Below are 14,277 nucleotides of genomic sequence, written 5' to 3' on the forward strand. Positions count from 1 at the left end.
GGATAACAGCACGGCACCGAACCCCTTTGGTGGTTGTTCAGGGCAATCTCACCGGTGTTGGCTACAGAGATCAGATTCTGAGGCCTGTGGTCATTCCTTTCTTGCAACGTCATGGCCCGGGATTGACATTTCAACAGGACAACGCTCGTCCTCACACGGCTAGGGTCGCAATGGATTTCCTTCACCATAACAATGTCATGTTACTGCCATGGCCTGCAATTTCTCCAGATCTCTCCCCAATAGAGCATGTGTGGGATGAAATGGAGCGCCGTCTGCGTCGTCTTCCACATCCTCCAGATAACGTCTGTGACTTGGCACAGGATTTGAGGAGGATATGGCAGGCCATTCCCCAGGCCTTCCATGCCCATTTGGTGGACTCCATGCGTCGCCGATGCACTGCTGTGATTCACGCACAGGGTGGTCATACCCGTTATTGACTTTGTGACTTTGTCGTTTGACCCCCTACTCCATTTTGATCTTCTGACGTCATCGTAACAGATGTTGTTCAGGTCCCGTTGACATTTTCTTATGGTCCGATCATTCAGCTGCTACAGGGTCTGCATCATTTTGTTCTTGCTGTGTTGTATTTCAATCCAGAATATATTTTCTCCGTGCACAGTTTCTTTATGTGGCTAGTATATATTATATTTTACTTTCATTGTTGGTTGTTTCAATAAGGAAATACCGGTAGCTTAAATTGTTTCAATTCTGGTCACCATAGAACATGTCCCTAACAGTTTCATAAACATTTCATTTATATGCAAAAGATATGCCTTTGTTAAATCTTTTTAATGTCATCATTGAAGCAGTCACGGTTGCAGCCAAGAACGCCAAAAACATCTGATAGCAAACCATCGGATTTCCTCTATTGGATGTTATGCCGTCTATTAATTTCACAAGAGCCCTTGACTCAGTGTGTATTAGAGACCTGGCTGGTATTACAGCATGTAATAGAGGAAATATAGATACATTTTACAGTTCATATGGGGGGCGCTCGATCGGCAGCCATTATGTAGGCTATCTGTGTATTCATACGCATGTTTCTTTTGTGAAAAGGCGTAACAGCAATCTGTAGCAAAAAGGAAACCACCTTTTAACCAATCAAAATCAAGCATTTATTAATGTCATGGTAGAATTACCTTTCATTCATCTAAAATGACATTCTCTTATGAACAATCATTGTAATTATAATAGTGCATGCCTTAAAATGGGTATTGACTGCAATAGTGTAAATATGTAAATATTCTGATTTAAATGTCAGATTCCAAGTTGAACACACCTTTATGTGTCTTGAGATTGAGTCCACGGTATCATCTGCTGGTCCATTTGTGTCAGGGAGCAGTTAATATCTGATTGTGCACATTTATTTTGGTTTCTTCGTATATTCTACAGAGTTTTACCAAGCATACCCACAACCAGTTATGATTGTTGTATCTGCACTTGTTGCATTTTTTATACGGTTTGTGTATTAACATAAAACTTGACATTCAAACAGACATTTACCTTCAGATGACCTTCGGTGGTTAAAAAAAATCATTGACTTCAGGCAAATCTTTAATAATATCCAATATAGAAATGGTATTTGCAAACGGTGAGAGGTATGTCTTGTATGAAGCTTTTATTACTTGAATTAAGAATGGCGGCCCAAAATGTCACTTTCTCACGAAATCGCAGATGGGATAACAGACAGTTTATAAAAAAATCATAATAGTCATGTGGAATATGAGCCATCTTATAAGACATTTTGAGATATCCAAAAAAAAGTTTACCATTTTTGGGCACACCAATTGAGCTAACTACAGTGAAATCTCACAAACACCAACTCCATTTACGCCATCTATTTTCGCACTATTTACATCAATTTACCATAGATATATCTATTTTTGTTGTTTTGATAATTACTGTAGTATCGTGTACCTAGTGTTAGGGACTTATGTGTACAACAGAAGACCAGAGCCACAGTATCAGCTGGCTGTAGTCCAAGAAAGGAACATTTTGACACAGCAAACACTAGCATCATCAGGCCAGCTTGAAGCACGATTACTGAAATGAGAATTAAAATGTAAGCAATTACCACATTGAGCAGGTGTTTTAAGAAGCCAACTGCTCTGAATAACCATGACAACAACATAGTGACAATCTGGAGATGTCTTTCATTTGTTAACCAAGCTGTCAGCCTGGAAGCTTTGTGCTTGAAGCCCCCTAGCCACATGGTGATGACACATGCATGGAGACTTGAATGTCCAATTCATAGAAAATCATCTAATTGTCTGTAACTGAAATCTGCTTCAGAAAACTTTACAGGAAGCAAAACATGTTCTTGGGTAACATTAAGTGAAGACATGTTTTACTTAAAATTACAAATAATAGATTTACTAAAACCTAGTTCTTAGTAATTATTCAATCTTTACTTAGAAAAATAATGAATTCCCAGAAAACACTTTACCTGAGTCTCATTAAATTATTCCCTATTCAGACTATTGACTTTTGCTTGGTGCAGTCATTAATCAGTGACAAATGTTTCTTTATGTCATGTCCATTGTGTTCAGATGGAGGAATGGTAGACATGACAGAAGTGGTAATATCCGCTCTTCTGGACAACAGGCCAGCTTATCTAGAAAACACCTGGAATATGGATTATATATGTGAAGGTGAATAATGACTGTTCTGCACATACATACCTAACATAACAACTGAGACCAGACTCATCTCCTCCACGTGGATTTCCCTATGAGAGAATGTATCACAGAAGGTGGTGTAGATGACAACCAGCAGCACGATGCTGTGGAGAGAAAAACACAGTCTAGCTGGGACAGATACAAACATATATCTTCCATCAGAAACACAGTCTAGCTGGGACAGATACCTAGACATCTACCTTCAGACACACAGTTTAGCTGGGACAGATACATAGACATCTTCCATCAGACACACAGTCTAGCTGGGACAGATACATAGACATCTACCATCATTCACACAGTCTAGCTGGGACAGATACATAGACATCTACCATCAGTCACACAGTCTAGCTGGGACAGATACATAGACATCTACCATCAGTCACACAGTCTAGCTTGGACAGATACATATACATCTTCCATCAGACACACAGTCTAGCTGGGACAGATACATAGACATCTACCATCAGACACACAGTCTAGCTGGGACAGATACATAGACATCTACCATCAGTCACACAGTCTAGCTTGGACAGATACATATACATCTTCCATCAGACACACAGTCTAGCTGGGACAGATACATAGACATCTACCATCATTCACACAGTCTAGCTGGGACAGATACATAGACATCTACCATCAGTCACACAGTCTAGCTTGGACAGATACATATACATCTTCCATCAGACACACAGTCTAGCTGGGACAGATACATAGACATCTACGATCAGACACACAGTCTAGCTGGGACAGATACATATACATCTTCCATTAGACACACAGTCTAGCTGGGACAGATACACAGACATCTACCATCAGACACACAGTCTAGCTGGGGCAGATACATAGACATCTTCCATCAGACACAGTCTAGCTGGTACAGATACATAGACATCTACCATCAGAGACACAGACTAGCTCGGACAGATACATAGACATCTACCATCAGACACACAGTCTAGCTGGGATAGATACATAGACATCTACCATCAGACACACAGACTAGCTTGGACAGATACATAGACATTTACCATCAGACACATTGTCTAGCTGGGGCAGATACATAGACATCTACCATCAGACACACAGTCTAGCTGGGACAGATACATAGACATCTACCATCAGACACAGAGTCTAGCTGGGACAGATACATAGACATCTTGCATCAGACACACAGACTAGCTCGGACAGATACATAGATATCTACCATCAGACACATTGTCTAGCTGGGGCAGATACATAGACATCTTCCATCAGACACAGTCTAGCTGGGACAGATACATAGACATCTACCATCAGACACACAGTCTAGCTGGGACAGATACATAGACATCTACCATCAGACACAGTCTAGCTGGGACAGATACAAAGATATCTACCATCAGACACACAGACTAGCTGGGACAGATACATAGACATCTACCATCAGACACACAGTCTAGCTGGGACAGATACATAGACATCTACCATCAGACACAGAGTCTAGCTGGGACAGATACATAGACATCTTGCATCAGACACACAGACTAGCTCGGACAGATACATAGACATCTACCATCAGACACATTGTCTAGCTGGGGCAGATACATAGACATCTTCCATCAGACACAGTCTAGCTGGGACAGATACATAGACATCTACCATCAGACACACAGTCTAGCTGGGACAGATACATAGACAACTACCATCAGACACAGTCTAGCTGGGACAGATACAAAGATATCTACCATCAGACACATAGACTAGCTGGGACAGATACATAGACATGTACCATCAGACACACAGTCTAGGTGGGACAGATACATAGACATCTACCATCAGACACAGTCTAGCTGGTACAGATACATAGACATCTACCATCAGACACACAGACTAGCTCGGACAGATACAAAGACATCTACCATCAGACACACAGTCTAGCTGGGACAGATACATAGACATCTACCATCAGACACACAGTCTAGCTGGGACAGATACATAGACATCTACCATCAGACACACAGACTAGCTGGGACAGATACATAGACATCTACCATCAGACACACAGTCTAGCTGGGACAGATACATAGACATCTACCATCAGACACACAGTCTAGCTGGGACAGATACATAGACATCTACCATCAGACACACAGACTAGCTCGGACAGATACATAGACATCTACCATCAGACACACAGACTAGCTCGAACAGATACATAGACATCTACCATCAGACACACAGACTAGCTGGGACAGATACATAGACATCTAACATCAGTCACACAGTCTAGGTGGGACAGATACATAGACATCTACCATCAGACACAGTCTAGCTGGTACAGATACATAGACATCTACCAGCAGACACACAAACTAGCTCGGACAGATACATAGACATCTACCATCAGACACATTGTCTAGCTGGTACAGATACTTAGACATCTACCATCAGACACAGTCTAGCTGGGACAGATACATAGATATCTACCATCACACACTGAGTCTACCTGGTACAGATACATAGACATCTACCATCAGTCACGCAGTCTAGCTGGGACAGATACATAGACATCTACCATCAGACACACAGTCTAGCTGGGACAGATACATAGACATCTACCATCAGACACAGAGTCTAGCTGGGACAAATACATATACATCTTCCATCAGACACACAGTCTAGCTGGGACAGATACATAGACATCTAACATCAGACACACAGTCTAGCTGGGACAGATACATAGACATCTACCATCAGACACACAGTCTAGCTGGGACAGATACATAGACATCTACCATCAGCCACACAGTCTAGCTGGGACAGATACATAGACATCTACCATCAGACACACAGTCTAGCTGGGACAGATACATAGACATCTACCATCAGCCACACAGTCTAGCTGGGACAGATACATAGACATCTACCATCAGACACACAGACTAGCTGGGACAGATACATAGACATCTACCATCAGACACAATCTAGCTGGGACAGATACATAGACATCTACCATCAGACACAGTCTAGCTGGGACAGATACATAGACATCTACCATCAGACACAGTCTAGCTGGGACAGATGCATAGACATTCTCCATCAGTCTAGCTGGGACAGATACATAGACATCTACCATCAGTCTAGCTGGGACAGATACATAGACATCTTCCATCAGTCTAGCTGGGACAGATACATAGACATCTACCATCAGACACACAGTCTAGCTGGGACAGACACATAGTCATCTTCCATCAGTCACACAATCTAGCTGGGACATATACATAGACATCTACCATCAGACACAGTCTAGCTGGGACAGATACATAGACATCTACCATCAGACACAGTCTAGCTGGGACAGATACATAGACATCTACCATCAGTCACACAGTCTAGCTGGGACAGATACATAGACATCTACCATCAGACACACAGTCTAGCTGGGACAGATACATAGACATCTACCATCAGACACACAGTCTAGCTGGGACAGATTCATATACATCTTCCATCAGACACACAGTCTAGCTGGGACAGATACATAGACATCTACCATCAGTCACGCAGTCTAGCTGGGACAGACACATATACATCTTCCATCAGACACACAGTCTAGCTGGGACAGATACATAGACATCTACCATCAGTCACGCAGTCTAGCTGGGACAGATACATATACATCTTCCATCAGACACACAGTCTGGCTGGGACAGATACATAGACATCTACCATCAGACACAGTCTAGCTGGGGCAGATACATAGACATCTTCCATCAGACACAGTCTAGCTGGGACAGATACATAGACATCTACCATCAGACACACAGTCTAGCTGGGACAGATACATAGACATCTAACATCAGACACAGTCTAGCTGGGACAGATACAAAGATATCTACCATCAGACACACAGACTAGCTGGGACAGATACATAGACATGTACCATCAGACACATAGTCTAGGTGGGACAGATACATAGACATCTACCATCAGACACAGTCTAGCTGGTACAGATACATAGACATCTACCATCAGACACACAGACTAGCTCGGACAGATACAAAGATATCTACCATCAGACACACAGTCTAGCTGGGACAGATACATAGACATCTACCATCAGACACAAAGTCTAGCTGGGACAGATACATAGACATCTACCATCAGACACACAGACTAGCTCGGACAGATACAAAGACATCTACCATCAGACACACAGACTAGCTCGGACAGATACATAGACATCTACCATCAGACACACAGACTAGCTGGGACAGATACATAGACATCTAACATCAGTCACACAGTCTAGGTGGGACAGATACATAGACATCTACCATCAGACACAGTCTAGCTGGTACAGATACATAGACATCTACCAGCAGACACACAAACTAGCTCGGACAGATACATAGACATCTACCATCAGACACATTGTCTAGCTGGTACAGATACTTAGACATCTACCGTCAGACACAGTCTAGCTGGGACAGATACATAGACATCTACCATCAGACACAGTCTAGCTGGGACAGATACATAGATATCTACCATCAGACACTGAGTCTACCTGGTACAGATACATAGACATCTACCATCAGTCACGCAGTCTAGCTGGGACAGATACATAGACATCTACCATCAGACACACAGTCTAGCTGGGACAGATACATAGACATCTACCATCAGACACAGAGTCTAGCTGGGACAGATACATATACATCTTACATCAGACACACAGTCTAGTTGGGACAGATACATAGACATCTACCATCAGACACACAGTCTAGCTGGGACAGATACATAGACATCTACCATCAGTCACACAGTCTAGCTGGGACAGATACATAGACATCTACCATCAGACACACAGTCTAGCTGGGACAGATACATAGACATCTACCATCAGACACACAGTCTAGCTGGGACAGATACATAGACATCTACCGTCAGACACACAGTCTAGCTGGGACAGATACATAGACATCTACCATCAGACACAGTCTAGCTTGGACAGATACATAGACATCTACCATCAGACACAGTCTAGCTGGGACAGATACATAGACATCTACCATCAGACACAGTCTAGCTGGGACAGATACATAGACATTCTCCATCAGTCTAGCTGGGACAGATACATAGACATCTACCATCAGTCTAGCTGGGACAGATACATAGACATCTATCATCAGTCTAGCTGGGACAGATACATATACATCTTCCATCAGTCTAGCTGGGACAGATACATAGACATCTACCATCAGACACAGTCTAGCTGGGACAGATACATAGACATCTTCCATCAGACACACAGTCTAGCTGGGACAGATACATAGACATCTACCATCATTCACACAGTCTAGCTGGGACAGATACATAGACATGTACCATCAGTCATACAGTCTAGCTGGGACAGATACATATACATCTTCCATCAGTAACACAATCTAGCTGGGACAGATACATAGACATCTACCATCAGTCACACAGTCTAGCTGGGACAGATACATAGACATCTACCATCAGTCACGCAGTCTAGCTGGGACAGATTCATATACATCTTCCATCAGACACACAGTCTAGCTGGGACAGATACATAGACATCTACCATCAGTCACACAGTCCAGCTGGGACAGACACATATACATCTTCCATCAGACACACAGTCTAGCTGGGACAGATACATAGATATCTACCATCAGACACACAGTCTAGCTGGGACAGATACATAGACATCTTCCATCAGACACATAGTCTAGCTGGGACAGATACATAGATATCTACCATCAGACACACAGTCTAGTTGGGACAGATACATAGATATCTACCATCAGACACACAGTCTACCTGGGACAGATACATAGATATGTACCATCAGACACAGTCTAGCTGGGACAGATACATTCATATCTTCCATCAGACACACAGTCTAGCTGGGACAGATACATAGATATCTACCATCAGACACATAGTCTAGCTGGGACAGATACATTCATATCTTCCATCAGACACACAGTCTAGCTGGGACAGATACATAGATATCTACCATCAGACACAGTCTAGCTGGGGCAGATACATAGACATCTACCATCAGACACAGTCTAGCTGGGGCAGATACATAGACATCTTCCATCAGACACATAGTCTAGCTGGGACAGATACATAGATATGTACCATCAGACACAGTCTAGCTGGGACAGATACATAGATATGTACCATCAGACACACAGTCTAGCTGGGACAGATACATAGATATCTACCATCAGACACAGTCTAGCTGGGACAGATACATAGACATCTACCATCAGACACATAGTCTAGCTGGGACAGATACATTCATATCTTCCATCAGACACACAGTCTAGCTGGGACAGATACATAGATATCTACCATCAGACACAGTCTAGCTGGGGCAGATACATAGACATCTACCATCAGACACACAGTCTAGTTGGGACAGATACATAGATATCTACCATCAGACACACAGTCTACCTGGGACAGATACATAGATATGTACCATCAGACACAGTCTAGCTGGGACAGATACATTCATATCTTCCATCAGACACACAGTCTAGCTGGGACAGATACATAGATATCTACCATCAGACACAGTCTAGCTGGGACAGATACATAGACATCTACCATCAGACACATAGTCTAGCTGGGACAGATACATTCATATCTTCCATCAGACACACAGTCTACATGGGACAGATACATAGATATCTACCATCAGACACAGTCTAGCTGGGGCAGATACATAGACATCTACCATCAGACACAGTCTAGCTGGGGCAGATACATAGACATCTTCCATCAGACACATAGTCTAGCTGGGACAGATACATAGATATGTACCATCAGACACAGTCTAGCTGGGACAGATACATAGATATGTACCATCAGACACACAGTCTAGCTGGGACAGATACATAGATATCTACCATCAGACACAGTCTAGCTGGGACAGATACATAGACATCTACCATCAGACACATAGTCTAGCTGGGACAGATACATTCATATCTTCCATCAGACACACAGTCTAGCTGGGACAGATACATAGATATCTACCATCAGACACAGTCTAGCTGGGGCAGATACATAGACATCTACCATCAGACACAGTCTAGCTGGGGCAGATACATAGACATCTTCCATCAGACACATAGTCTAGCTGGGACAGATACATAGATATCTACCATCAGACACAGTCTACCTGGGACAGATACATAGATATCAAAACAATAGTTATCATTGTTAATAATTCTAAGAATCCAACCTCTACTACATCATTGCCATAATTCTGTATATTAGCTGCAACCACACTATTATAACAAAATCTTCAGATTTTCAACTGAAGTCCTCTTCACTGTCAACGACACACAACTAGTTGTTCCTGTGATAGCACCAGTAGCCTGCAGCTCTTCCATGCTCAAAGGCAGGAAAAACCTCACTTCTTTTCAAAACATCCAACTACTAGAACAAGATGATTGTGGAGGTGGTTGGGAGTAATCCTGATGTAATAGAGGTTGTATTCTTAGAATTATTAACAATGATAATTATTGTTTTTATAATTCTTGCAAATCCTCTCCCTCTATTACATCAGAGTATACCAGAGGCACAGATGGGTTCTTCCACAAGTACACTCCCTGTATAAACCTCTTGTGATTCCATCTTATATTACCATTCAAAACCCCTTAGGAGATAATTACCTTGTAATCACCTCTAGAGGACTTGAAATCTAGTAGTTGAATGAACCAGTCAAATATGTGATACCTTCACTTGAATTATCATTATATTTGCTGATATTCAACAAATGATGTCTTTAGTTCTAACTCATCATTTGCTCAGGTTTATGAATCTGACATCACTCTCGGTCCATCATACTTCCGGATATGACCATGATTGCCATGATTTTGGGATGACCTGTTTACGGACGGGGTGTACTGTGTTGTCTGTAATAATTGGATCCAGATTGCCTGAATGATGAAATGTGGCAAAATCAAAATCCGAGCGTCCGAGCGGTAACCATATGACTACTTAGACGATCCAGGGGAACCCGTGTGAGAACCGTAATGGTAGAAGTCTGGTAATTCGTGTGGTCAGTTCGGTCAGTGTGGGACTCGTACGGGACCTTAGATGGACCGGACTGTCACGGAGGGGTAAGGCCTGGTCGCCAATATCCAACTTGTTGTCCAGAGGTCGTGCAACCGAAGTGATGGTAGACGATAATGGGTAGGGTTCAACTGGAAACATTCTGTAAGGCCTGAGCCTTCCTTCACTGGTCGACCTCTGATGATAGTGCTGATAGACGGGAGGCAAGTAAGATTCCATGGACACCTTCTGCTGTGCAATTATTTTCTCCAACCAGAAGCTGGCTTCGGCTGAGGAGGTGTCCGAGTAGTAGGTATCAGGATAGATGATGTGGTCTTCGGCGTCGATGTATCAGGCAAGGATATGATGGCTTCGACTTTCTTCTTAGCAGCTCCTCCCAGCTAACAATTTCACGTTGTGACAACGTTGTGTTTACATTGTGGTAATGTTGGGGATATTAGGTCCACATAACGTTATTCTGTGGACTCCCATTTATCTTGTCACAACGTCATTGCTTAATGTAATGTTATGTCATATTCATGACATCACAACGTAGTGAAAATGTTGTATTTTACGTTGTGGGAACGTTGTACTTTTACGTTGTGGGAACGTTGTATTTTACGTTGTGGTAATATTGTATTTTACGTTGTGGTAATATTGTATTTTACATTGTGGTTATGTTGTATTTTACGGTGTGGCAAAGTTATAATATTGCGTTCCTACAACGTTATTCTGTGTACTACCATGGACGTTGTCACAACGACGCGTACGTGAAATAACTTTGTGTTACAAGGATGAAATACGTTGTGACAACGTTATCTCATGACCAATCCCCACACAATGTTCAAAATATCTCAAAAGCATTTTTTGTTTTAAAATGTTTTCGAATATGCTTAAGTCACATGAATGTGTATGATTTGAGATACCCTTTGCCATTGTTTTGAAACCAGGGCGTCGAATAGCCCAGTTAACAGTTAGGTCGTGTTTTGCTGACTATGTTCAAAATGTAAAAACACCACTGAGCTGTTAACTAGATACATATGACTATAACAAATAGTCAGACACCATAACCCTTTAGGCTTGTACTGTAGGAAACAAATCAGAATGGCAAACATGGTAAGGGTTATATTCTGGGGTGTGTTGGGGCCTGGAATTTTATCGAAAAAATTTATTGCCACCGATAAAATCTTGACAAAAATAATTATGCTCCAGACTGGTGAAAAAAAAATGACATAGATCTAGGTGCAAGGAGCTTATCTTCAGGCTCAGAGTTAAATATAAACATTGTATCTGCTTATGTAGCTGTGACTGAAAACATATGTAATCTCAATAAAAAAATTGTTCCAGGTCCCCCCTTGAGTTTACTTCAACTTTCAGTCATGCAACGTCACCATTCAACAAAGAACTCCAAGACACATTTGTGTTGACATTTTAATATTTTTAGATAATTGAAAATTTACACACTTTTTGAAATAATTGATTGCCAGAATCTTCTTTTTTGTTGTTCACTTCCACTACTCTGAAAGACAAACAACTTAATAAATCTCGAGCAGGTATTTGAAATATATTATATGACGAGAAACATTCAATTCGAGATAAAGCTTGAACAATATTCCAACAATGATGTATAATGTAAGTGTTTTATGGAAACAAATTTTAACATTCATTCAGAGACATCAAGAATCAGGTTGAATACAAAACGTTGTACGAGCAAAGATTTATATAAATACATTCTTAGCATTCATTTAAAGCAAACAAAACCCCACCAATTAACATGGATATAGACAATGGAATGTAACTGTAAACAACTGTACCTACGTTAACATAATTCACAGCCCAGGGTTTATTAGTTGTATTGAACGTTACATCAATCATTGTGTCCTGGAAGAAGATCGGTTCCGGGGCGTCAGCGTTATGGTATGGGGTGGGATTACGGCAAGACAGAGGACCCGTTTGATAGTGGTAGAGGGAAATCTCAATGGACAGCACTGCCGCGACGAGATCATCGGCCCTGTTGTTCTACCGTTTCTACATGGCCCAGGCATTGCCTTTCAACATGACAACGCCTGGCCTCATATTGCTCGACTTGTTCAGGATTCTCTTCAACAAAACAACGTGAATGTCATCCCCTGGCCGGCTCGCTCCCCTGATCTCTCACCAATCGAGCACATGTGGGATGAGATGGATTGGCGCCTTCGACGTCAACCACGTGTTCCACAGACACTCCAGGAACTTCGAAACATGCTCCAGCAGATATCCCAGAGGACTTTGTGCGACACCTGGTCCATTCCATGAGATGAAGATGTGTTGCTTGCATCGCAACCAGAGGTGGACACACACGCTATTGATTTGTAAATTGACATTTTGGCATGTTCATGTTTCTAAGGAAATCACGCATTTTCTGAATTCAGTATGGCAAATTAAACCATTTGAACACTTACAGGAGTCTTTTATCTGTAAAACCGAAATTGTTTTAGATTTGGTAAAAAACATAACTTTGCATTAAATCTTATTCAATGTCACAGGAAGTTTTGTTGTTCAGTATATCTCAGGCTACAGATATAAGTAACAAAAGTATGAATACCATCATAAAAAAACCACCTCATGTAATTTTGTTTCCATATACACCGGTCTGAAAAGTATGGTATATTAGCCAGACAAACCAGTGATTGTTATAATGAGCCACGTCTCACAACCTCTGTCAGAGTACAATGGCACACAATCATGTTAGTACAAACATGGTTTATTGGGGACCTATTCTTAACCGGAATCCAAACAGGAACAGATATATTAAACAGGCATTGCAAGTAATTACGACTCACATCTTCATCGCAGCGCTGTTTATATAGCTACAGTACGATTTCGTAGCGAGCTCTGGAGCTTACTCGTTCAGTTTTCGATCACCATTTTATTCTCTCTCATTGTCAAAAAGTTTTAGAGAACCAAGTATCATATGAAATTGATTTGTTACTACGTTTATTGAACATAATACAGTTCAATATCGTTAAATATAATCCTGTAGTATGGTGGCCTACATTCAGAATATGGAGATTGAAAACCGAACGAATATGGTTGCTATCAATTTTGTTGTATTTTGCACATTGCACATTGGCTACACCTATCTCACCTTAAAAATCAACACCTAATGACCAACCCACTGACAAAATATGGTTATATTTAACTTTTGACCATCGACTAGCTTGTCATCACCAGCGAGGACAATACCGCAAACACCCCGATATAGCGCGCGACGAAAGACTCGTTTTACTTTTGCTCGTTTTCATTAGAAGGGAGTCGGACATAGTTATTGCAAAATGATGAACTGATTCTTTTGTGGAAATATTACAAATACACATAATAAGTGCCTTGCTACAATAAAATTTTATAGACAACACCAACAACCAGATAATCCACAATTAGGCTAGTTCAGTCAGAGCTAATTAGGCCTAGGCCTTTTCGGAAACAACAAGTATGTTTCTGTCGCTTACTGAAAATACAATTTAATAAC

General features: G+C 41.5%; 1 protein-coding gene across 6 annotated transcripts in view; it reads right to left on the reverse strand.

Annotated features, from left to right (window-relative positions):
• Nucleotides 1-14,277, reverse strand: part of LOC124151844 (sodium/bile acid cotransporter 7-B-like) — a 95,982-nt gene that overhangs the window by 5,400 nt on the left and 76,305 nt on the right. For all 6 annotated transcript variants that reach the window (XM_048388301.1, XM_046524499.2, XM_046524501.2 and 3 more), the window contains 2 exons: nucleotides 2,682-2,782; nucleotides 1,918-2,043 (listed from right to left, as the gene is read on the reverse strand). In XM_048388301.1, the coding sequence (XP_048244258.1) occupies nucleotides 1,918-2,043; nucleotides 2,682-2,782 (227 nt within the window). The remainder of the gene's footprint in view (nucleotides 1-1,917; nucleotides 2,044-2,681; nucleotides 2,783-14,277) is intronic.

This window comes from Haliotis rufescens, unplaced genomic scaffold (assembly GCF_023055435.1).
Source record: "Haliotis rufescens isolate VD_foot unplaced genomic scaffold, xgHalRufe1.0.p SCAF_7, whole genome shotgun sequence".
NCBI classification, from domain to species: domain Eukaryota; kingdom Metazoa; phylum Mollusca; class Gastropoda; order Lepetellida; family Haliotidae; genus Haliotis; species Haliotis rufescens.